Here is a 27,380-nt window from a genome sequence, read left to right as displayed (position 1 = left end):
TTGCGCCAACGCGACAACAACCATCGCGAGGGTGGTGGTTGTTGTTGTAATTTGTTTTTTGGCCGAGCTGCGGCTCCGACCGTTAGATTTCGTGCCCACCACTGCAATAGATTATGAAAATTTGGATATTTATTTATGAAAATACAAAAAAAGAATCGTGGAATATGGACATTTATTTTTTCGGTCCTGGTTGACCATCCGCCGGAATAGCCGATATGTTTTGTATATGTTGTAATGTATATCTAATGTATATGTTTGCGTCTTGCATAATATAAGTTATAATTATATTTCCTACTCTTTTTTTTTTTTTAATATAAAAAATTTAATAAGTCTTTTTTTTAATATAAAAAAAAAAAATAAAATAAAAACAAAAAAAATTTCATTTAAAAAAAAAACAAAATTGAGTAACAAACCGAAAATAAAAAACCGATTGAAGATATCTCTAATATTTTAGAAGTTATTAATTAAATGCCGCTAGCGAGGCCGAGTCGACCACTGTGGAGCGTGGCAATTATATTTTTGTTTTGATTGCTCATATTTGGCGATATATTGGTCTTTTGTCAAGTTCTGGTCTAAAAGAAATGCTAACGCTTCATGGGGAGTAACAACTTTTGTTTTTTTACATTCCTCCGATTTACTCCCCCATTTTTATACCCTTGCAGAGGGTATTATAATTTTGTCCAAAAGTGTGCAACGCAGTGAAGGAGACATCTCCGACCCTATAAAGTATATATATTCTTGATCAGGATCACCTCCTGAGTTGATATGAGCATGTCCGTCTGTCCGTCTGTCCGTCTGTCCGTCTGTCTGTCTGTTTCTACGCGAACTAGTCTCTCAGTTTTAAAGCTATCGTCTTGAAACTTTGCACACACCCTTCTTTCCTTTGCACGCAGTATATAAGTCGGAACGACCGGGATCGGCCGACTATATCCTATAGCTGCCATATAACTGATTGATCGGAAATGGTATAACTTTGATGTTTTTAGAGTTACAGAGTTCAAATTTGACATGAGTGCTATTTTTGGCAAAACATTACGACATGCCAAATTTCATAAGGATCGGCCGACTATATCTTATAGCTGCCATATAACTGAACGATCGGAAATGACCCAACTTTCGTGTTTTTGAAGATAGAAAGCTGAAATTTAATACAGATTCTATTTTTGGTCAGTTGATCCAACCTACCAAATTTCATAACGATCGGCCGACTATATCTTATAGCTGCCATATAACTGAACGATCGGAAATGACCCAACTTTTGTGTTTTTGAAGATAGGAAGCTGGAAATTGGTACAGATTCTATTCTATATTCCGGTTTTAACTGCAAGGGTATATCAACTTCGGCTCCGCCCGAAGTTAGCTTTGCTTTCTTGTTTTAAAAATCTTATACCTTAAAAAAGTACATTTTTTGTTAAAACCGTCGCCATTTTTATACCCTTGCAGAGGGTATTATAATTTTGTCCAAAAGTGTGCAACGCAGTGAAGGAGACATCTCCGATCCTATAAAGTATATATATTCTTGATCAGGATCACCTCCTGAGTTGATATGAGCATGTCCGTCTGTCCGTCTGTCCGTCTGTCTGTCTGTCTGTTTCTACGCGAAATAGTCTCTCAGTTTTAAAGCTATCGTCTTGAAACTTTGCACACACCCTTCTTTTCTTTGCACGCAGTATATAAGTCGGAACGACCGGGATCGGCCGACTATATTCTATAGCTGCCATATAACTGAACGATCGGAAATGACCCAACTTTCGTTTTTTTGAAGATAGAAAGTTGGAACTTGGTACAGACTATATTTTTGGTCAGTTAATCCGACCTACCAAATTTCATAACGATCGACCGACTATATCCTATAGCTGGCATGTAACTGATTGATCGGAAATGGTATAACTTTGGTGTTTTTAGAGCATACATAGCAAAACTCATTTTACATAGCAAAACTCATTTTACAATACACAGGAGTATAGGGTAAGAAATTCTGCCGCAGCGCTGCCGGCACACTGACAGTGTGAGCAATCTAAATTTTTTGTAGAAGCTTTCTCAATTGCTCTCATTTTGACTTATTTGACAGCCCAAACTTAAAATCAAAATGTTTTCACTGAGAAAAATTTTCTCAGAAAGTGGGTTGGAAAAAGTTTTCTGCATGGAGAATATAGATAGGGAAGCGTAGTTTTTCATTTGTTTAAGAAATGTTGCTAGCAAAGCTTTTTTTTAAATAAAATACTTAATTTTAGTGCCCATTCAAACTTTTGAATTAACGAAAACTTAAATTTTTTCGCTCAGTGAATTCTCTGCTCCCATTGTTTTTCTCTGCTACGCACACACTCAAATTTTAAACATGTGTTAGTTTTGGCCCCCACTGTTTTAGAGTTAAAGAGTTTAAATTTGACGCGAGAGCTACATATTTTGGCAAAACTATACGACATGCCAAATTTTATAAGGATCGGTCGACTATATCTTATAGCTGCCATATGACTGAACGATCGAAAATGACCCAGGTTTCGTGTTTTTGAAGATAGAAAGCTGATACTTAGTACAGATTCTATTTTTGGTCAGTTGTACTGACTGACCAAATTTCATTAGGATCGGCCGATTATATCCTATAGCTGCCATATAACTGATTCATCGGAAATGGTATAACTAATGTTATACCATTTATTTTTTTTGGTATGGCGCTATTTTTGGCAAAAAAAAACGACATACCAAATTTCGTAAGGATCGGCCGACTATATCCTATAGCTGCCATATAACTGAACGATCGGAAATTACCCAACATTCGTTTTTTTGAAGATAGAAAGCTGGAACTTGGTACAGACTATATTTTTGGTCAGTTAATCCGACCTACCAAATTTCATAACGATCGACCGACTATATCTTATAGCTGTCATATAAATGAACGATCGGATATGGTTTATGGTAGAAATACCAACTTTGGTATGTTTGAAGATAGAAGTTTGGGACTTTTTTTTAGATTTTGTATTGTAATAAATTGGATTATATATTCATATTCCCATAAGGATCGGCCAACTATATCCGATGTTTGCGATACATATCCGGTTTTAACTGCAATCGTATATCAACTTCGTCTCCGCCCGAAGTTAGCTTTCCTTTCTTGTTTTGTAACAGTTCGTTATAGTAAATATATACATTTTTATTTATATGTAAGTATATATATTCCTTATCAGCATGAACAGCCGAGTCGATATAGTCATGTCCGTCTATCTGTTTGTCTGTGTGAACGCGTCGACCTTTGAGACTATAAGATTTATACTTTATGAATGAGATTTTTCATAATGATTTCTATGATAAAAGCGCAAGTCAAGTCTCGCCTAAATTCATTTTTGGGCTTGAACTCGTTTGGAACCACACAGATCAAGTTAGTGTCAAGAATTTGGCAACGTCCACTCCCAGCTCTTAAACGAAAATCTTAAGTTATAGGAGTTATACGACTTTTTTTTTCTACTTCCCTACTGTATTGTTTCAATTGTTATCTCAAAGCACAAAATTCTCTTGTTTTATATTTGGTTTATGAAATTAAATGTAACTATGTCGTATATTTATATATTTTATATTTTTTTTATTGCAGAGATGGAATTGGTGATGGTCAACTAAATATTTGCTCAGAATATGAAGTTCCGCAATTTGAAGTAGCTGGTGGACATAATATTCAGATTTCTTTCATTGTAGTGCAAAAAAGAATTAATACCCGGATTTTTTTTGTAAGTAATTTATAACCATACTCCTTTGTTTTCTAATTTTTATAGCCAGTAGTCGTAGAGTACATGGGAATACTGTAGTCGTGTGTATATTTTTTTAACTTAGAGAAGGAATCATCTCCGACCCCATAAGGTATAAAAACCTTTGATGCTAAACTATTTCAATAGTTAATATATATCTGAAAACCCAATTTCATCCCAATAGTTCAATTTTTGGAGTAGATATACACATATATATACAATGTACACAAGGGCTAACATTTTGAATTCGTGGATCACGAAGACTTAAAGAGATAGAACTATCCGATTTGAACCTTGGACTTGTATGATATCCACGAAGATCAAGCTTGTGTCAAAATTTTGCCACTCCCGACTCTAAAACAGAAATCTGGTGTTAGCGCAAGTTCATTTATGTTTTGATGCCTAACTGTTCCAATGACTAATCTACACTTACAATAATCCATACCTTTAAAGTGTAAACTATAAAGGTTAGTTTTATTGTGGGTTGAAGAGATGGGTACCGGGTTTACTATAGCTTTCCTTTCTTGTTTCTTATTAAAATAATAATAATGGGGATGATGTCGCAATGGCCCTCTTTGGAAAATTTCCCCAGACTCTATGCGACCGCATGACAGATAAACTTAGGGTTATCTCAACATGGGCAGTTAGGAACGGATTAGGTGTAAACCCATCCCAAACCGAGCTTGTCCTCTTCATTAGGAAGTACGAAATACCAAATTTAAACTCCACATATAGAGAGAGATTTAGGAAAACTTAAAGGATGGCGGAAGTCTGCATTACAGCCAGCCTACGTACCACACCGACAGACGCTCTAGACTTCATACCCGACCTATTACCTGTAGAGATTGGGCAATTAGGCTACCCGAGACGGGCATATGGAAAAGGACCGACTATGGACATACCAAGTTGGACCTACATACATCACTGCACGCCAACGGGGGCTACAGACTACTGTATACCTGTTGATCATCCCACCTTAAAATATAAGGTATCCATTCCAACACGGGAGGAATGGGCCACACAAATCCCGGGACCAGCCGGTTCCCTTCATATTTACACACACGGTTGAAAATTGAATGTCCAGCTGGGAGGCAGTTTCCACTGCGAGCCTAAATGAGTCCTTCAGACTCCCCGACCAAAGTAGTGTGTTCCAAGCAGAAGTAATAGCGATCGGGAAAGCACCTCAATCCCCAGCACTTACTGGCAATCAATACACTATCTGTATCATCTGAGATAGTCAAGCGGCACTCAGAATCCTTGGCGGGTTCTCATCCAACTTCAGGAAAGTGACTGACTCTCGCAGATCTCTTAACGAGATGGCGGAGTAGCATGACCTCATATGGGTGCCCGGCCATGAACTAGCAAGGGCAGGTACAACCACCATCTCCTCCCGAAGAAAGAACTAGTAGGCATTCCCTTGCTAGACTAGCGGTGCCACACTATGACTACTGTAAGAGCTGGGATGTAGAAGAGAAAGAGACAGTCACACACCTCTTGTGTCATTGCCCTGCGCTGGGGCGTCCATCTAACCTATGTCCGTGGGTCCGTCCGGTGTCCGGATCGACGGGCTAAATTCTATATGAACAACCGAAAAAACTATAAATTGAATGTCTACGCTAGGGGTTTGAACACAGATCTCGACGGTGCGCTAACTTAATGCTTAACGCGCATGCTTAACTTCTAGGCACTCTTTGCCAAAATCTTTTTTGAGCAACTCTTTAAATCCATTTTCTTTAAGTAATTGCTTTAAGGGTTATATACAGTTGTGATAGATGAAAAAATCGCATATTTTTATATCGCATATTTTTATATCGCATATTTTTTATGGCATATTCTTGAAGTACACACTGTTGAGAATACTCTAACAAAAATTCATAACGATCGGAGCATTAGAACCGAAGTTGTAGCTTTTTATAGCGCACTACCTGCACATAAAACTTGAACAAACGTGAAACTTTAAACGAGATCATCTTAGAATCTTGATTTTTCGAAATTACCTTTGCGGTGGACACGATCACTAAAAAACTACGAATCCGATCAACACCAAATTTTGACCACTTATTTATTATGATATTAGCTAATCCGTGAACGAAGGATTTTTAATTTTTTTTGAAAACTCCTTTTTTTAAAAATCTTATACCTTAAAAAAGTACATTTTTTGTTAAAACCGTCGCCATTTTTATACCCTTGCAGAGGGTATTATAATTTTGTCCAAAAGTGTGCAACGCAGTGAAGGAGACATCTCCGATCCTATAAAGTATATATATTCTTGATCAGGATCACCTCCTGAGTTGATATGAGCATGTCCGTCAGTCCGTCTGTCCTTCTGTCCGTCTGTCTGTCTGTTTCTACGCGAACTAGTCTCTCAGTTTTAAAGCTAACGACTTGAAACTTTGCACACACCCTTCTTTTCTTTGCACGCAGTATATAAGTCGGAACGACCGGGATCGGTCGACTATATCCTATAGCTGCCATATAACTGATTGATCGGAAATGGTATAACTTTGGTGTTTTTAGAGTTAGAGACATGAAAGCTAGTCAAATTGACATGAAAGCTATTTTTAGCAAAATAATACGACGTGCCGAATTTCAAAGGGATCGGGCGACTATATCCTATAGCTGCCATATAACTGAAGGATCGGAATTGACCCAACTTTTGTGTTTTTGAAGATAGAAAGCTGGAACTTGGTACAGATTCTAGTTTTGGTTTGGTCAGTTCATCTAACCTACCAAATTTCATTAGGATCGGCCAACTATATCCGATGTTTGCGATATATATCCGGTTTTAACTGCAAGGGTATATCAACTTCGGCTCCGACCGAAGTTAGCTTTCCTTTCTTGTTTTTAATCAAAATTTTAAATAATCTCTCGTTCACGGACTAGACAATAGAATATACTAACAACATTTTTTTGAATTTTGGATTTCACATGAACCGTTTTCGGGATATTATGTCCACCGCAAGACACCATCGAAAAAAGATGATCCGGGAATTCGGAACAAATTTAATTAAGTACCCAGAAACAAATATTTGAAACAAGAAACAAATAAATATTTTCTATGGTGTCAAAAAAAAATCTAAAAAATTCCATTTTTTTGCGCGGTACAACTGTATATAACCCCTTAAAAGTTTCCTTGCTCGTCTTGGTTAACAGAACAGAGATACATTTTTACATTGATAACTATTGTCTTTTTGTCCTACCGATACATCCAGCATTTGGGAAAAATGATTTTAAGAGCATGGTCTAATATTTCTATTATGTAAACATTGACTTAGTTTTGAAGAGACATGGAAAAAGAGCTATGCATATATGTCGGTTTGAAAGATTTTATGCATTTTATTTGCTAGGCTTAAAATAGGGACGCACAGACAGGGCGCGCTCTGACAGATGTCGTTCGATTTAATGGTGTTATGATTTCTGTTAGCGTTCAATAGCTGTGAATGTGGACTTCATCGCGGGTGCAAATTCAATTTCTTAACCTCTTCCTGTCCATCGTGAATAAATAGATTGGATTACCTAAACCCCTAAAAATAGGAAGCACTATAAGATTCTCATTCTTTGGCAAGACCCTTATTCAAAGAGAAAGAAACAGAGGATGACATGTCTTCAGAAAAGTTAATTACAGCTCTAGAGCTTTAGCTTCGCTATGTCTAGTCGGTTCGCACTCTCTGTTCACTACATTATGTCACTTCTTAGCACCATAAATTGATCTATTTTAATTTGATCATCCAGTTTCATTTGGCTGCAGAATAATGCTTTTATAAAACGCTCGGTCTCATTTCTAAATTGTCAGCCACTCTAAAACTTTTGAAAAATAAATTACTCCCCATTGGCTTTCTAGCTAAATATTTTCTCCTTTCCGGCGTGGTTTCAAAAGGCCCGACTTCACTACCCTCAACTTGTTGAAGCTAACTTCTTCTGTCTTGGATGGATTTCTGAGTAGCGTACAAATAGAAGTCCTTTGCAGTGATTTAAGTAAAGCATTTGATTTTGTTAACCACTTGCTCCGGTTAAGGAATCTTAGTCTTTTTGGTTTCTCAACTGTTCTACTCAAACGGTCATTAATGTACCGGAGGGCTTGAGGCGACGGGGTCGACCAACACTGCCACTCTGTGCGAAGCGCACTATATCTATTAGGAGACTAGCTGCAAATATTGCTAAATCGGAGGAATGTAAAAAAACAAAAGTTGTTACTCCCCATGAAGCGTTAGCATTTCTTTTAGACCAGAACTTGACAAAAGACCAATATATCGCCAAATATGAGCAATCAAAACAAAAATATAATTGCCACGCTCCACAGTGGTCGACTCGGCCTCGCTAGCGGCATTTAATTAATAACTTCTAAAATATTAGAGATATCTTCAATCGGTTTTTTATTTTCGGTTTGTTACTCAATTTTGTTTTTTTTTTTAAGAAATTTTTTTTGTTTTTATTTTATTTTTTTTTTTTATATTAAAAAAAAGACTTATTAAATTTTTTATATTAAAAAAAAAAAAAGAGTAGGAAATATAATTATAACTTATATTATACAAGACGCAAACATATACATTAGATATACATTACAACATATACAAAACATATCGGCTATTCCGGCGGATGGTCAACCAGGACCGACAAAATAAATGTCCATATTCCACGATTCTTTTTTTGTATTTTCATAAATAAATATCCAAATTTTCATAATCTATTGCAGTGGTGGGCACGAAATCTAACGGTCGGAGCCGCAGCTCGGCCAAAAAACAAATTACAACAACAACCACCACCCTCGCGATGGTTGTTGTCGCGTTGTGCGCAAACGGACCCTTAATAATTTTTGTTGCAAACTCGGGACCGCGGGGTCGGGCCCGCTACCTGCCTCGGAATTTGTGTAGCATTGTTTTTGTAAATCTTCACGGCTCACTGATCGCGCGACTCGATCGTCTGGCCCGATTTGCTGGCGCCAAAAATTACGAATAACGGGGGGAGCCTTGAGAGCCCGAGGAGCCATGGGCTTGCCTACCCCTGATTCTATTGGATTCATAGCATATCTCAGCTTTATTTTTTTTTTTAAAAGCCCGAAAAGTCAAAAAATGTAATTTTTACTTTTAAAGACATTTTTATGTTTATTTATTTATCAAGGAAAACATATGATGTGTTTGCTCTTTTTGTACTAAATCTCTTAATAACAATCTAATAAGACGAGAAAAATTCAAAGAGAGCGAAAAAATGTTAAATTACCTCTTAATTTGTACTTTGATTCTTATCGATGTTCTAATCGTACGTTCGCGACCCAAAACATAATTTTATTGTAATTGCTTCGCATTAAGTGAAAGCGGGTGGATAAAACTTCATGTGTTAAGTCATTTTAGTGTAAACTATTGAAATTAAAAAAAAAATCACGACTTTTTCAAGAATTTTTTGTTGTATTGAATTTTAAAGTGGCGTACGTTCGCGACCTTATGTATAACAAACGTATAAAACTTAATATTATTAAAAAAAAAAAATTAGTTTTTTGGTTTAACAAGCTTTTTAATATTTGTAGATGGATAAAAGAAGTGACAATTAAAATTAAATTAAATTAAAATTAAAAATAAAATTAAAATTTAATTTTTTATTAAAAAAAAAAAAATTTGGTGAAACATGATTTTTTAAGAAAATATAAATTTATTTATAAAAACAAAGAGGTAAACAAAAAAAAAAATTGTATATGTGGAAAAATAGTACGTTTTTGACCCGTACTTAAGCTATTCTATCTTCAAAAACACGAAAGTTGGGTCATTTCCGATCGTTCAGTTATATGGCAGCTATAGGATACAGTCGGCCGATCCTTATGAAATTTGGCATGTCGTAATGTTTTGCCAAAAATAGCACTCATGTTTGCGTAGAAGTTTGCGTAGAAACAGACAGACGGACATGCTCATATCAACTCAGGAGGTGATCCTGATCAAGAATATATATACTTTATAGGGTCGGAGATGTCTCCTTCACTGCGGTGCACACTTTTGGACAAAATTATAATACCCTCTGCAAAAGTATAAAAAACTAATGGAGATATTTAATTGGGAACAGACTCGTCAGAAAGCTACATGCCTCTAAAATAGAAAAGTAAAGTTATTGCATCAAAATATTCTATTCCAATTCGCAGATTTTTTGATTTTGCTAGAGCAAGCCAAACCCGACTTCCATTTCGCGTACGTTCGCGACCTCATGTTTTTTGCTAATATTATGAAAATGAAAAATCCATTAGAACCATAATTTACACTAAGAAAAGAACTCACCAAATGCTATCGGAAACAAAAAAAAAGTATCAGAAAATTTTTTTTTTCTTTTTAATTTTTGGCACTAATTGCGTACGAACAATTAAATGCATCCGTTTTTAAGTAATGTCCTCAGGCTAATGCTCGCAGGACAACGCTAAATCGAAATATTAACATTAAGTGTACTCCTTTTATGCGCGCAGCTAAATTTGGTTGCTGAAAAAATCTTCGTGCAGTGTTTCCATTATTAGTACTTCCAGTACTTATAATATCCCCGGTAAGCTCCTCGTCAGCATTGAGCTTCGTCACAATTCTTGATGTATTGCGCCTTCCGTCTATATCAGTGGTAGGCACCCCAATACATTGATATGATTTTAACGCATTAGTATTAGTAAAGAATAGGAGAAAGTAGGCTGTGACCGTGACGTTTTACACATTTGTACTGTGTGTGTGCGGCCATGATACAATTTAAAAGTAAAAGTTTATAAAAGTTTTTCTTAGTTATGACAAGAGTTGTAGTGTTCATAATTATACCCTTGCAGAGGGTATTATAATTTTGTCCAAAAGTGTGCAACGCAGTGAAGGAGACATCTCCGACCCTATAAAGTATATATATTCTTGATCAGGATCACCTCCTGAGTTGATATGAGCATGTCCGTCTGTCCGTCTGTCCGTCTGTCCGTCTGTCCGTCTGTCCGTCTGTCTGTCTGTTTCTACGCGAACTAGTCTCTCAGTTTTAAAGCTATCGTCTTGAAACTTTGCACACACCCTTCTTTCCTTTGCACGCAGTATATAAGTCGGAACGACCGGGATCGGCCGACTATATCCTATAGCTGCCATATAACTGATTGATCGGAAATGGTATAACTTCGGTGTTTTTAGAGTTAGAGAGTTCAAATTTTACATGAGGCAAAATAATACGACATGCCAAATTTCATAAGGATCGGTCTGCTATATCCTATAGCTGCCCTATAACTGATTGATCGGAAATGGTATAGCTTTGGTGTTTTTAAAGTTAGAGAGTTCAAATTTGACATGAGTGCTATTTTTGGCAAAACATTACGACATGTCAAATTTCATAAGGATCGGCCGACTATATCCTATAGCTGCCATATAACTGAACGATCGGAAATGACCCAACTTTCGTGTTTTTGAAGATAGAAAGCTGGAACTTGGTACAGATTCTATTCTATATTCCGGTTTTAACTGCAAGGGTATATCAACTTCGGCTCCGCCCGAAGTTAGCTTTCCTTTCTTGTTTTATTTTAATAAGTTTAGAGTTTGACATTATTCTTTGTTTTTGTTCAGCCATTCTTTTGTTTAAGTTCTTAATTCTAAAGTGTATGCGTATCTTAAAATAAAATTTTTTTATGTATACATTTATATCGACCTGCTCAGCGGTGTTTAACAATGTGTGTTTTAAATTTGTAGTTATTTGAAATGTGTCTTTAACAATATGTAAAAATATGAGTTCAAGTTGTTTTATTTTGTTTTTAAATGTCGATGAAGGCTTCATCAGTCCTCCATTCATTTTTCATGGCAATGGCAAAAGTCATTTTTTGCTTGGCCACTTAAGGGTTAAAGTTATGAAAACAAAATCACCTTTCAGTTTGACAGTTTGAAATTAAACCCGAACGATATATCAGTGGAATGGACTACCTTATATAATTGTATTGTATGTATATAATTGTGTGCGGCAGAGCTCGGGCAGAGAAATTTCCTCCTAAGCCCACTTCACAGCTGGATTCCAGATTTTGAATTTATTTTGCATGCTGGCGACAACCGCCTTTTTTTTGGCTAATAATAAAAAGGTTTCTCAACAAAAAAAAAATTGTAGGGCCTATTTTGAAATAGTTTATCACTACATGTTTGACAAACCAAAAGCTAGAGGATTTAACAGTACCAACGATGGAAATACTGCACGCCGTTCATTTTCCGATCCTCAATCATTTTTATGATATAACTGAAATCGCAGATTATGCGATTATTTCAAATTTAAAAAGAATATTATTTCCGCTTTCATGTCAGCTTCCAAAAGACGTTAAAAAATGTAGAATCTTTTGTTTGCTTGCTGCTGCAGAACAGATCATCGATCAGAACCTATAATCGCAACGGTGCATAAAATTGAAATTCGTGGAAGTGAAATAATTAAGAATACTGTGCTTCCCATATGTTATTTGGAGAAGAAGGAGCCGAATCATGAAACAAATTTTATAAATCCGACCGCCGCCTACCTCACGTGAGAAAAAACAGCACGGTACTAATTTTTTTTAAATTTTTTTTTTAAACGTTGCTTTTATTTTTTGAACTTTGTTTTTGTGAGACTAACAAGAGGTGTATTAAATCTTATATTTTTAAATTAACTAACAGTCATATTGACTGATGCAGAGTTGGACGGCCCTCAAAATCGATTTCTGGGTTGGGAGGTCATTGCGTCGCAGGCGGGATTCGCTAGAAACCAGAGTCAATCCCCGAGCAAGAAAATTTGGGTGCGAAGACAGTTTTTCTTTGTATGACTCTTTTTGCTTCTGTATTTCGTCTTTCACTGCGAGGATGCCCAGATCCCGGTGGATGTTTTCGTTGCGAACATACCAAGGTGCCCCTGTGATAGTTCTCAAGATTTTTGATTGTGCGCGCTGTATGATGTCTATGTTGCTGTTGCTCGCGTTCCCCCACAGCTGGGAGCCATACGTCCAGATTGGCTTTAGGACTGAATTGTACAGTAGTAACTTGTAGTCCAGGCACAGTGGCGATCGTGGGCTTATAATGGAGGCTGCTGGCTTTCAGTTTTAGGTGATTCTTTTTGCATTCGATGTGCTTACGCCAGGTAAGTCGTCTATCAAAGTGAACGCCAAGGTACGTTACTTCGTTAGCTTGAGGGATCTGCATACCTTTTAGTAAAAGCGTGTTTGTCTATTTAGAGTAAACGTTATATGTTTACACTTTTGTTCGTTTATTTTAATGCGCCAGTCGGACAGCCACCTTTCCACTATTGTGAGATGTTGGGTTGTTGCCTGCGTTGGGCATATGGAGCGACGAAGGATCGTCCGCGAACGTTGACGTTGTTAGTTGTGCGCTCGTAGGAATATCCGCAGTATACAAAACATATAGACACGGGCCGAGTGCGCTTCCTTGTGGAACTCCAGCTTCGATGGTGTAATCGCCCGAAGTAGCTGCGTTGCATCTCACTGAGAATACCCTATTCTAGAGGTATGATTCCAGTAGCTTGTGGGTGTATTTTGGCAAATACGTTTTAATTTTGTGCATGAGTCCGATGAGCCAAACTCGGTCGAAAGCCTGAGATACGTCGAGGAAAATAGCGCTGCAGTATTCTCGCTGTTCGAAAGCTGCGCGTATTTCGGATGTTAATCTGTTCACTTGTTCGATGGTTCCATGGTTTCTTCGAAAGCCAAATTGGTGTGCCGCGATAATATTGCAAGCTTCCAGATGTGGTATTATGCGAGTTAACAAGTATTTTTCAAACAATTTAGACAAACAAGATAGAAGGCTTATTGGTCTGTATAATGATGGATTTCTTCCACTTTTTTGGGAAGTAGCCAAGATTAATGATTCCATTAAATAGTTTGCAGCCGACCTCTATAGCGCATTTTGGAAGTTCGATCAGCATCTTTGGGGTCAATAGGTCACCACCGGGAGCCTTTTTTGGTTTTAGCCCTCTTATGACTTTTTCGATTTCGTTCGGCCGGAATGAAGGTGCGGCTGACTGAGGGGAGGACTCTGGCTGAATTTCTGGCAGGAGGAATGAATTTGAGGCTGGGTTTGGCTGGAAGGCACTTTGGAGATGTGTGGCGAATGTTTCAGCTCGGTCTTCGTCGCTGCGAGCCCAGTATCCCGAAGAGTTTCTTATCGGGGTGGTCGTTTCAATTGGGGCGCTAAGATTTGGGTGGGCCCTCCACAGGGGGTACATTGTGCATGTTGGCGAAAGATTCTGGATGTACCTTAGCTGTGCATTTTCTTCCTGTTGGTGAAGAGCCTGGTCGATTGATCGGGTTGCTTCCTTAAGGCATTGTTTTGAAGCTGGTGATCTGCTGTTTTGCCAATCACGACGCGTGCGCCTCTTTTCTCGCACGAGCTGTTCGATTTGCTGATTAGATTTGAAGTATTTGTTTCGGTCTACATCTTTCCTATGAGGAGTAGAGATTTTAGCTGCCGCAACGAGTACTTCTTCCAGGGCGCTCGTAGTGTAGTCGATGTCCGATTCCATGTTAAATTCCGGGTCGAGTTCTATGTGGGCACTCTCGTTCTTTTTGTATTTTAGCCAGTTCGTTTTTGGCGTCGTCAGGCTGAAGGGGTGTTCGGTTATTGCTGGGCTTTGAAGAAGCGTTAGAAGCACAGGCGAGTGGTCAGATGATAAGTCCGAGACTGCTTTGGCACTTTGCGATTGCGAGGTATGTTTTTTGTCACTGCCAAATCAATAAGGTCTGGGAGCTTTCGTGAGTCTGTTGGCCAGTATGTGGCACTTCCAGTGGAAACGTAGTCCAGTTCATTTTTCACATTTATAATTCCATTGTACAATTGTCTTCCTTTGGGAGTCACTAGACGTGATCCCCAGTGTGTATGTTTGGCGTTGTAGTCTCCGGCGGCTATAAATCGATCCCCAAGTGAATTGTAGAAGTCCATAAATTGTCCTTCCGAGATTGAGAAACGAGGAGGGCAGTAAACGGCAGCGATTGAAAGGATTCCGTTGCTTGACTGAATTTGTATCGATGTGGCCTGCAAGAAGTTTGTTGCAAACCTTTTGTGAAAGTGGTGTTTAATGCGTTCTCTGATTAGAACTCCAGTTCCGCCGTGGGCTTTCCCATCTGGATGATCTGTGCGGTAGATTGTGTAGCCTCTTATATGAAAGTTGTATTTGCTTGTAAGATGCGTATCCACCAGTAGCATAACGTCAATATGGTTTTCGGTGAAGAATTGTGACAATTCTAGTTTATGCCGTGAGACACCATTGCACAGTGTTTGGGCTTGTATTAAGCCGCGGCCATAAGTACTTCTAGTTCAGATATTGTAACGAAATTTACACCAAAATTCTAAAAAAATATTTGAAACTAGCAGTACCCTGCCACGTTTCGCTGTGGCATATTGTTGTTGCACGCATAAAAAATAAGTCAAACAAAAAAGAATAATTTTCAAATTAATTAAATTCTGTAATACTTGTGGGTATAAAATATTCTTTGTTTCTCCTCCTTAATCATTCATTATTATTTCTGTATTTTAGTATATAGGTTGCTCTTCACTCAAGCACCTTGTGATACACGACATTTTTTTTTTTATTATCAGGCGCAAAAACAAACAACGCAGATGGTTTTCCGACCCGTGAACATGCCACGTATAATTGACCATGGGAAAAACGTGAATGTTCTAGATTTAAACCACAAACTTTTAAGGATTGGGCTTGTGATTTGTTGATTGTCATGGCAAATGCAAGACGTATCGGAAATTGAAGTCTTTTAAATTCAAACGGCATATCGGTTGGGATCATCGGGATCCTCGGAATTAGAACTTCCTCACCTTTGAATTTTCCTATCATTATCGTAGCGTAAATTACATTGTTCATCAATTTACTAACCACCAAACGCGTACCGTTGCACAGTTTTGGTTGGTTTATGTTTCGAAGCATGATTACTACTGAGCCAACCTTTAGGCGTAAATTGTGCGGTGGTAAGCCAGGCACGTCCAAAGAGTTTAAAAATTCAATTGGATAGTTGGTGGCTTCATCTTCATTTGTGACGCAGTCAATAGATTTGAATGAATGCATTGTTCCAATGATCTTATTTTGAATTATGTAGTTCAGGTCATCTACATCTTTATTCTTAGCCGCTAAAATTGCTCGCTCACTCAACCATTCATTATTTTTGTAGTTAGAAATAATATTTGGAAATACATTGTTGATAAGTTCGTCTTTTGATGAGACAAAATTAAAAAAATTATTTGGAAATGATATTAATCCGCTCGATTCATCGACAGGTACTTGACCATTACCGATAGTCAGAAATTGCTCCGAGAAATCTTCAGCAGATGTATCATTAAGCAATGTAACTCTCATGTTTGTTATCAGCTGCAGTTTCTTCACATAGCGCCATAGATTTGACGATTTGAGGCAAGCGTTTATTTCGTCGGCAGCCGCAGATCTTGGAATTACTGGCAACTTCACTTTATCATTAACGCAGCATAATCCAGGCGTTTCTCCGGAAAACTTTAATGCACCACAATACTCGCAAACAACGTCCATTTGCCCAATGCAAACGCTAGGATGCAAGCTGTAATCATTGCTGCAATCGTATCGAAACGCAGCTCGATTCAAATCAGCTAAAATTTTTCGTCGCAAATTAAAATCTATTTGAGAAGCACGAAGTCGAGCCTTACTATTGCGGCTCTGTTCACGTGCAATTTCTCGTTCTTCTTCAGTCCTTTCATATGCAGTATTTTGTATTCTTCTTGCATTACGGCTTTGTCGGGAAAGATTCGATCGTCTTGGTCGCGGCATTATTAATTAAACTTCACTTCACTTCAATCCACTTGTTAATTATTTATTTAATAGAAATAGTTTTAATATTGATTTCTTACAAATATCAATAGAGAGTGCAGAGGCTCTAGTGGTGCTTCAAGTTGAGGCAATTTCACTTTCCCGGAAGCGCAACACAATCTTTTTGGTTCGTTGTTAAATTTGAGAGCCTGACTATGAATTTGACTTCGTTTGTAACTGACATTTTGACATTTGACATTTTCTTCTTAGCTGTCTGCCTAAATAAAAAAGTATGGGCCAGGGAGGAACGCTGTCGAACGGGACAAAAAGTATCCTATGTCCTTCTCCTGGCTCTAAGCTACCTCCCTACCAATTTTCACTCAAATCTGTTCTTCCGTTCTTGATTTATAAGTGTTGTAACATAAAACACGTTGTTCTTTTATATATATAGAAGATGCATAGTAAAAAAATTGGCCATATCGTACGACTATATCATATAGCTGCCATAGGAACGATAGGATAGAAAATTTTTTTGTTTTTCAAGATATGTAAACCAAACATACAAATTTTATGCGTGTGGCCAGTTTTATATATGCTTGCCAAATATAGTCCAAATCGGAAAACTATATCATACAGCTGTCATAGCAAAAATTGTAAACTTAACTAAGTACCAGTTTCAAGTAATATTCAAATACTTTTATAATAATACACTTTTGTAAACAAATTAGACGCCATATCAAATAAAATAAAAAAACATAAATTAAATCAAAAAAACAAAGAAAACATAATAGTTAATCAAATTCTTCTAACAAATCTAAAGTTGATTTCTTTAAATTGGACTTAAATTTGCAAGGTAATTTCCTTAGTCCTGTAATAAATGGATCAGAAGGCAAAAGTAGTCTGATAATCAACTTGATTAATATTGCATAATTGCAGTTTTCTTCCGTTTGTCCGTTGTTTTCAATTTGCTCTTGCATAACTTCAATATTTTTTTTTAATCTTCCAGCGTTGGTGCCACCTTCTGCACACCAAAGATTAAAAATGTATAGTCGTGTAAATGCACACTTATGGGAATCTCCTAAAAAGTGAATTTCAATGATATAAGTAAATAGAAATATTTCAAAAACATTACAAACACGAGCAACGAGAAGAAAAGAAAAGCACAATAAGGAAAAACTTCCCCTTGGCAAATGCTAGATAGCATCAGTATTTTTCCGATTATATTAACATCTGCAAATTTCTGCAGCTGATTTTAGGCATACAGTACCCTAAAAGTCCGACGAATACATTAACATACATACTATATGTGGGATTTCGTGGGATCACAACTAAAACTTTAACTAAACATGAAAAAGACGTTCACAAAAAAGACAAAAAAGGGTAAATAGATCTAAAAGACACAAAAAAAATTTAATTAGTCAGATAAATTTCATAAAACCCATTTTTTAAAGATAATACGTTCAACTTTAAAATGCATTTTAAATAATTAAATTTGGTGAATTTTTGCGAACGTCCGACCACTTTGAACTTCACTTTTGTTTTGACGAAAAGCTCACTAACGTAGCTGCAGCAGCAAAATTGAACACGTGTTTACACTTTGCATTCTATTTTTAGAATTTTTAGAAAAAACTAGCTTGCAATGACAAAATGTGGTCAATTTAGAGCAGTAATGTATCGGCACCCCAATACATTGATATGATTTTACCGCATTAGTGTTAGTAACGAATAGCACAAAGTAGGCTGTGAGCATGACGTTTCACACATTTATACTGTGTGTGTGTGGCAGAGCTCGGGCAGAGATATTTCCTATGCCCCCGAGATAGGGCCGTGCCGACCTCTGATTTAGAGACAAATTATTTACATTTTGAATAATTATTTTCAAGTTGTTTTTTCGATTTATGGCCTACGGGCGCAACCACTGTGCATTGGCGTTCCACATTGATATTCGTAGCGCCTGCATAGATTATTTAGACTGTTGTGCTACGAGCAGCTGTATCAACATATTCTGGTTTTGAACAAGCGTTTGCATGGTCGTTTTCATGAATGACATAAGCTCCATCATACTTTGTTGGAGGGTAAGCATCATAGTTTCCGTTTTGCTGTGTGGCTGTTCTGGGGCCTGTTGAGCGCTTTGAGAGTTAGGCTGAATTGGAATTTCCCTTCCAGATCGTAGAGCATCGGCATAGGAGAAGCCGTTGGTGGTGTTTAGTGGACCGAATGAGGATCTCGCAGCTTTGGCGAAGAAGACGTCTGGCGTAGTTTTTGACGCAATGTACGCATTCTGTGGATTTTGGTTGCGCGTTGCGGTCGCTTGACGCATGCGACTCTTTAACTCCTTATACACCATACATCCTCTATAGTTTGCCGTATGGCTGCCTCCGCAGTTTCCACATTTCTTCACGGTACTGTCCTTGTTTGTAGTGCAGCAAGCGGACTTGTGGGCGTCCCCGCAGACTACACAGACAGCCCGAAGTGTGCAGTAAGACCTTGTGTGTCCATACTCTTGACAGTTAGTGCATTGCACTGGGCCGTTGCGTTTATGTGGCTCTTCAACAGTGATTTTCCGATGCAAAAGATATTGCAGGTTGTAGATTGGGTGGACTTCGTTCTTCTTCAGCGACCTGCTTTCTGGCTCGAGCTCGACCTTAAAGAGGGGTTGTGGCTTTTTATCTTTATTTAGAATTTCTTTTTTCTTTAAGGGCGGTTTTTTTTTCCGCGGCGGTAACATCAGGTTCTATTCCCTTTACTACCAAGTGGTAGGCCCTTACTGATTTTCAGCTGGTACGTGTAATAGTTTTTCTGTACAGTGTCCAGATATTTGGACACGATTCGGAAGTGCTCTTCAGTCTTGGTTTGCACCTTTGTTTCATGGATGTTCCCTTTGATAAGCGGAACAACATGAAAGTTGTCACCGTTCCCGAACAACGACGCAATTTTGTTGACCAGGGCACTCGAGCTTTTTTCCCTAATATAGATTGGAGGGGGCTTGGGTTTCTTTGCGGTGTCTTGGGCTGGTTGGTTTTCCTCAACCTCCGCCAGTAGGGCAAATCTGTTAGTAGTGGAACTGTCTGGTTCTTTGTCGATATTCAGGACACGGTTAATTTTTGTTTTATTGCCTGCTGGATTACTCTGCGGGCTAAGCTTGCGCTTAATTTGGATTTAGCGATCCATTCCAGTCTGTGTGGCCGTAGCCGCTTTGGCACTTTCCGAAGTTGTTGTTTTTGTACTCTCTGTAGTCGTTGACGTCGCGGTACTTTGAGTTGCAGAGGTTTTCGCTGTTGTTGCAGAAATTGTAGCGCTGCTAGTTGTTGGTGCGAAATTTGTTTCCGATATTGGAGGGGGGGTTTTACACTGCGAACTCCATGACGCGGGAGTCGGAATGAGCAGAGCGGGTGAACAAGACCGTGCCCTTTGGGTTTCAGCGGTCAGTAAAGCCGGGTTGCTTATAATCGCCGATTTTTCCACTTCGGTATCGCGGGTTGAAAAGTAAGAGTAGAAGCCGTTTCATTGGTTCACTGAACTTCTCCCTCGTTCTTTTGATCGTTGCTCAATGAGCTCATTGCGTGGCTCTTATTTTTTGTTTAACCACCTTTTTGTTTAGCCACCTTTGCACTACAACACTACTTTGTATGATGACGGAATTTTGTAGTCTTTTCCAGGCTTCAGTTTAATTATAATTATGGATTTCTTCCACTTATTTGGGAAATAGCCAAGATTAATGATCCCATTAAATAGTTTGCAGACGACGTATATTTGGAGTCAACACAATACGACAACAGAAAAGAATGTGTCTTCCTTCAGAAGTAATCAATTTATTACAATGCTCAACAAATTTGGATGATACAAGGGAGGATGCGAGCTTTTTTGATACTGATACTTTGAACTTTCCGTATGATATAGATTTGGAAAACGAGCATCAAGATCTTTTGTAGGGTGTTATGAAAACAGGTTACTTAAAATATATTATAAATTCTGCTCAATTTATAATATGTTCAATATCAATTTTTTATCTTGTTCAATAATGTTCCTTACATTTGGCGTGCCACTCCCTCGCCACGTGCCATGCAGCGTCAAATAAAAACTCAAGAATAAGAAAATTGCATTTTAACATATTCGCAAGAAATCTTTGAAATTAATATAAACAAGAAAAGAGGAGAAAGGACAAGAAAAAGAGGTGAAGTTGATATACCCTTGCAGTTATGATCGGATATAAATCACAAATATCGGGTATAATGGGCCGACTGTTATGATAACTTTAATATGAAACCAATTTATTAAAATATCAAATAAAAAAATTTCAAGCTTCTATCTTGCTAAATGAGCCAAATTTGTTATTTTTACCAAATAACCATTCCAATTCTTCAGTTATATGACAGCTCTAGAATATAGACCCCATTTCCAAACAAAATTTGGAAGGTTCATTCAATTTGCCAAAAATATAATCTTTAGAAAACTTAAGCGTTCTATCTTCAAAAACACGGAAGTTGGGCCATATAGGGTCTTAGCAGGCTTATGTCGTATTATTCTGCCACAAATAGAATCTACAGAATAATCTATTATTACACAGTGCGACAAAAAAAAAATTGGAGGCTCATATCGACCTTTATATCAATTTGGGAATACGGCACTCTCATCTTGACCTGAATAATCCCCATTGATATTCTGGCAAATAAAACGGAGAACTTATGAAATTTGATTTGTCGTATTATTTTGTCAAAAATAGCATTCGTACAAAAACTTATATTCGGCTATATCAATGCCGACTATATCCTATAGCTGCCATAAAAATGATTCATCGGAAATGGTTTAACCTTGGTGTTTTTAGAGTTAGAAATTATGATGTAAATTTTGTATGAATGCTACTTACAGCAAAAAAATACGACATGCCAAATTTCATAAGGATCGGCCAACTATATCCTATAGCTGCCATATAACTGAACGATCGGACAACACTTTTGTGTTTTTGAAGATAGAAAGCTGGAACTTAGTACAGATTATATTTTTTCCGGTTTTAACTGCAAGGGTACATCAACTTTGGCTCCGCCCGAAGTTAACTTTCCTTTCTTGTTTTAAATTAAAATTGCTTAAATAATATTAGATAAATAACAAATTTTTTGTACCTTTCAAATAAAAAATTGAAACCAAACCAAATTAAAAAAAATGGACATTGATAGAAAATAATAATAATAATAAATAATAAATAAAATAATAAATAATAAATAAGAAAATAATAAATGATAGCCTGAAAATAACATTTAAAGTCGAAATTTCTAAGTGTGCCACCACTTTATTGCGGGACTGTACCCTTTGACTAGAACCACTAACCATACAGCATATAGACAACCCATTTTATACAACGAAAATGGACGCAAAAATTTCTTGCGACAGGTCCAGAGAGAGGCCCCTCACATTCTCATAGAATGCTTTCTGTTTCTCAGTCGCTGAAAGGAGCGCGACAAAGAAGGTTGGTCTGCGCTTGGATTGTTCTTTGTATGTATGCGTTTCACACATTCACATACACGGGGGCATGTGTGCGTGCGATTTCGTTTCGAAGCCAGCGCACAAAATTTAGATTTTTCTAACTTTTTCGCACAAAATTTAGATTTTTCTAACTAAGAGAACGGAGCAGGATATATTTCAGTCAACACCACTTAAAACGCCGATTGCTTTTAAGTTTTTGTTGTTCGCTTGACGCATGCGACTCTTTAACTCCTTATACACCATACATCCTCTATAGTTTGCCGTATGGCTGCCTCCGCAGTTTCCACATTTCTTCACGGTACTGTCCTTGTTTGTAGTGCAGCAAGCGGACTTGTGGGCGTCCCCGCAGACTACACAGACAGCCCGAAGTGTGCAGTAAGACCTTGTGTGTCCATACTCTTGACAGTTAGTGCATTGCACTGGGCCGTTGCGTTTATGTGGCTCTTCAACAGTGATTTTCCGATGCAAAAGATATTGCAGGTTGTAGATTGGGTGGACTTCGTTCTTCTTCAGCGACCTGCTTTCTGGCTCGAGCTCGACCTTAAAGAGGGGTTGTGGCTTTTTATCTTTATTTAGAATTTCTTTTTTCTTTAAGGGCGGTTTTTTTTTCCGCGGCGGTAACATCAGGTTCTATTCCCTTTACTACCAAGTGGTAGGCCCTTACTGATTTTCAGCTGGTACGTGTAATAGTTTTTCTGTACAGTGTCCAGATATTTGGACACGATTCGGAAGTGCTCTTCAGTCTTGGTTTGCACCTTTGTTTCATGGATGTTCCCTTTGATAAGCGGAACAACATGAAAGTTGTCACCGTTCCCGAACAACGACGCAATTTTGTTGACCAGGGCACTCGAGCTTTTTTCCCTAATATAGATTGGAGGGGGCTTGGGTTTCTTTGCGGTGTCTTGGGCTGGTTGGTTTTCCTCAACCTCCGCCAGTAGGGCAAATCTGTTAGTAGTGGAACTGTCTGGTTCTTTGTCGATATTCAGGACACGGTTAATTTTTGTTTTATTGCCTGCTGGATTACTCTGCGGGCTAAGCTTGCGCTTAATTTGGATTTAGCGATCCATTCCAGTCTGTGTGGCCGTAGCCGCTTTGGCACTTTCCGAAGTTGTTGTTTTTGTACTCTCTGTAGTCGTTGACGTCGCGGTACTTTGAGTTGCAGAGGTTTTCGCTGTTGTTGCAGAAATTGTAGCGCTGCTAGTTGTTGGTGCGAAATTTGTTTCCGATATTGGAGGGGGGGTTTTACACTGCGAACTCCATGACGCGGGAGTCGGAATGAGCAGAGCGGGTGAACAAGACCGTGCCCTTTGGGTTTCAGCGGTCAGTAAAGCCGGGTTGCTTATAATCGCCGATTTTTCCACTTCGGTATCGCGGGTTGAAAAGTAAGAGTAGAAGCCGTTTCATTGGTTCACTGAACTTCTCCCTCGTTCTTTTGATCGTTGCTCAATGAGCTCATTGCGTGGCTCTTATTTTTTGTTTAACCACCTTTTTGTTTAGCCACCTTTGCACTACAACACTACTTTGTATGATGACGGAATTTTGTAGTCTTTTCCAGGCTTCAGTTTAATTATAATTATGGATTTCTTCCACTTATTTGGGAAATAGCCAAGATTAATGATCCCATTAAATAGTTTGCAGACGACGTATATTTGGAGTCAACACAATACGACAACAGAAAAGAATGTGTCTTCCTTCAGAAGTAATCAATTTATTACAATGCTCAACAAATTTGGATGATACAAGGGAGGATGCGAGCTTTTTTGATACTGATACTTTGAACTTTCCGTATGATATAGATTTGGAAAACGAGCATCAAGATCTTTTGTAGGGTGTTATGAAAACAGGTTACTTAAAATATATTATAAATTCTGCTCAATTTATAATATGTTCAATATCAATTTTTTATCTTGTTCAATAATGTTCCTTACATTTGGCGTGCCACTCCCTCGCCACGTGCCATGCAGCGTCAAATAAAAACTCAAGAATAAGAAAATTGCATTTTAACATATTCGCAAGAAATCTTTGAAATTAATATAAACAAGAAAAGAGGAGAAAGGACAAGAAAAAGAGGTGAAGTTGATATACCCTTGCAGTTATGATCGGATATAAATCACAAATATCGGGTATAATGGGCCGACTGTTATGATAACTTTAATATGAAACCAATTTATTAAAATATCAAATAAAAAAATTTCAAGCTTCTATCTTGCTAAATGAGCCAAATTTGTTATTTTTACCAAATAACCATTCCAATTCTTCAGTTATATGACAGCTCTAGAATATAGACCCCATTTCCAAACAAAATTTGGAAGGTTCATTCAATTTGCCAAAAATATAATCTTTAGAAAACTTAAGCGTTCTATCTTCAAAAACACGGAAGTTGGGCCATATAGGGTCTTAGCAGGCTTATGTCGTATTATTCTGCCACAAATAGAATCTACAGAATAATCTATTATTACACAGTGCGACAAAAAAAAAATTGGAGGCTCATATCGACCTTTATATCAATTTGGGAATACGGCACTCTCATCTTGACCTGAATAATCCCCATTGATATTCTGGCAAATAAAACGGAGAACTTATGAAATTTGATTTGTCGTATTATTTTGTCAAAAATAGCATTCGTACAAAAACTTATATTCGGCTATATCAATGCCGACTATATCCTATAGCTGCCATAAAAATGATTCATCGGAAATGGTTTAACCTTGGTGTTTTTAGAGTTAGAAATTATGATGTAAATTTTGTATGAATGCTACTTACAGCAAAAAAATACGACATGCCAAATTTCATAAGGATCGGCCAACTATATCCTATAGCTGCCATATAACTGAACGATCGGACAACACTTTTGTGTTTTTGAAGATAGAAAGCTGGAACTTAGTACAGATTATATTTTTTCCGGTTTTAACTGCAAGGGTACATCAACTTTGGCTCCGCCCGAAGTTAACTTTCCTTTCTTGTTTTAAATTAAAATTGCTTAAATAATATTAGATAAATAACAAATTTTTTGTACCTTTCAAATAAAAAATATTTTATTAAACCAAATTTAAAAAAAATGGACATTGATAGAAAATAATAATAATAATAAATAATAAATAAAATAATAAATAATAAATAAGAAAATAATAAATGATAGCCTGAAAATAACATTTAAAGTCGAAATTTCTAAGTGTGCCACCACTTTATTGCGGGACTGTACCCTTTGACTAGAACCACTAACCATACAGCATATAGACAACCCATTTTATACAACGAAAATGGACGCAAAAATTTCTTGCGACAGGTCCAGAGAGAGGCCCCTCACATTCTCATAGAATGCTTTCTGTTTCTCAGTCGCTGAAAGGAGCGCGACAAAGAAGGTTGGTCTGCGCTTGGATTGTTCTTTGTATGTATGCGTTTCACACATTCACATACACGGGGGCATGTGTGCGTGCGATTTCGTTTCGAAGCCAGCGCACAAAATTTAGATTTTTCTAACTTTTTCGCACAAAATTTAGATTTTTCTAACTAAGAGAACGGAGCAGGATATATTTCAGTCAACACCACTTAAAACGCCGATTGCTTTTAAGTTTTTGTTGTTCTGCATGAGAACTGTGCTTGCATACCCTACCGATGGATGACTTTTAGGGGAGTGAACAGACATTACCCGAATTTTGTTAGGGTAGACAGCCTGAAAAGTTAGAAAAATCTAAATTTTGTGCGCTGGCTTCGAAACGAAATCGCACGCACACATGCCCCCGTGTATGCGAATGTGTGACACGCATACATACAAAGAACAATCCAAGCGCAGACCAACCTTCTTTGTCGCGCTCCTTTCAGCGACTGAGAAACAGAAAGCATTCTATGAGAATATGAGCGTAAGAGAGCGTAAGAAATCCTCTCTTGGGCCTGTCGCAAGAAATTTTTGCGTCCATTTTCGTTGTATGAAATGGGTTGTCTATATGCTGTATGGTTAGTGCTAGAACTAAGTAGCGTACATAAGATCGCTGATGTCGTTAGTTTTTGCCTTTACTTCTTAGATTTACACTGCTGATCGAAAGCAAAAATTCTATAAATTAAAAGAATGAAGCAGAAAATTCTACAGAATTGCAATAGTCGAATAGGCAACAGAAACAAGCAGCAGCATACTTAATTTACAATCTGCTGTTGCTTTGACTAACGCTTATGATCGAAAGCCGCAGCAAGGCAGTCAGCAGAATAACGAAAATCAGCGACTGCGGCAGCTGTTTCATATTAGCTGCTTTGAAATTTATGCTTTTGCTTCGACTGCGGATTCGCGTTTTCTTCGGAAGCAGAAGCAAATGCTCATTTTAAAAAGTCGCTCGCACTCAAAGCTGCTGAAAGCCAAAATATTACGAGTATCTAAAAATATTACGACCTTTGCTACTGCGGATGCAGTTTTATTCACTGCATTTTAGGGCACCTCTGCTTTAAACTTTAAAGGTTAGTTAAGGTGTGGGTGGAAGAGATGAGTACCAGGTATAATATAGTCGGGAAACTCGACTATAGCCGACCTTTCTTTTTTAGTTTTGCGAATTTCTGTCACTTTTGTGGTTTCTGTCCCTTTAAAATAATAATTTGCAAAGATCATTAGAGTATACAATTCCCTTAGAAACAAGACGAATTTTATTCGTCTGAATTTACCGTGTCTTTATCGTTTTTTGTTGATCTTATTATTGTTGATCTACTATTTGACTTCAGCCTCCACTCAGGAGGTGATCTTTAATTTTCTTATTGTTGCAAAAAATTACAATAACTTTTCTTCTATTGTCTATACTTTTTATTTATTTTAGGAAAATAATAATTCTTTTGAAAACCCATGCCCAGGAACGGTTGTTGATATGCACATAACAAGAGCACATATGTATGATTTTTTTCTGGTTTCTCAAATGGTTCGACAAGGCACAGTCACCCCCACTCACTTTATAGTTTTAAGGGATGATGCAAATTATGGACCGGATATCATTCAAAAATTAAGCTATAAGCTTTGTTTTTTGTATTATAATTGGCCTGGAACGGTTCGAATTCCAGCTTGTTGCATGGTAAGTTATTTAGTTATATAATTTTTTTGCTCCGCTGTGCTCTAAATATAAAAGGTCATCAATTTAAATGACAAGAACACCGATTTTGGTAATTTTTTTAGTTTCCCTTAGAAAAAAAGGGTAAAAATAACACTTTTAATATCCTTGCAGTCATTATCCATTTCATTATCCAATATCCTTAAATAACAGTTTTCGTCAAAAGTGTGCAACGCAGAGAAGGAGTCATCTCCGACCCTATTAAGTAAATCCACTGCGCGTCACCAGATTAACGCCCCCCTTAGTATTTGCATTTGAAGCAGTGGTCGGTAGGGCCATATTCCAAAGGCATAGGAAATTTCTCTGTCCGAGCTCTGCCGCACATACACAGTATAAATGTCGACCACTAATTTGAAGTGAA

At 37.6% G+C, this 27,380-nt stretch overlaps 1 protein-coding gene across 5 annotated transcripts in view; it reads left to right on the top strand.

Annotated features, from left to right (window-relative positions):
- AGO3 (Argonaute 3) overlaps positions 1-27,380 on the top strand; it is a 154,182-nt gene that overhangs the window by 112,214 nt on the left and 14,588 nt on the right. For 4 of the 5 annotated variants that reach the window (XM_070279617.1, XM_043209647.2, XM_043209648.2 and 1 more), the window contains 2 exons: positions 3,587-3,719; positions 26,735-26,983. In XM_070279617.1, coding sequence (XP_070135718.1) covers positions 3,587-3,719; positions 26,735-26,983 — 382 coding nt within the window. Of the gene's footprint in view, positions 1-3,586; positions 3,720-26,734; positions 26,984-27,380 lie in introns of those variants that run through there. The other variant, XR_011442680.1, reaches the window with a different exon arrangement.

Source organism: Drosophila bipectinata, chromosome 3L, assembly GCF_030179905.1.
Source record: "Drosophila bipectinata strain 14024-0381.07 chromosome 3L, DbipHiC1v2, whole genome shotgun sequence".
NCBI classification, from domain to species: domain Eukaryota; kingdom Metazoa; phylum Arthropoda; class Insecta; order Diptera; family Drosophilidae; genus Drosophila; species Drosophila bipectinata.
This window is presented reverse-complemented; position numbering and strand designations above follow the sequence as displayed.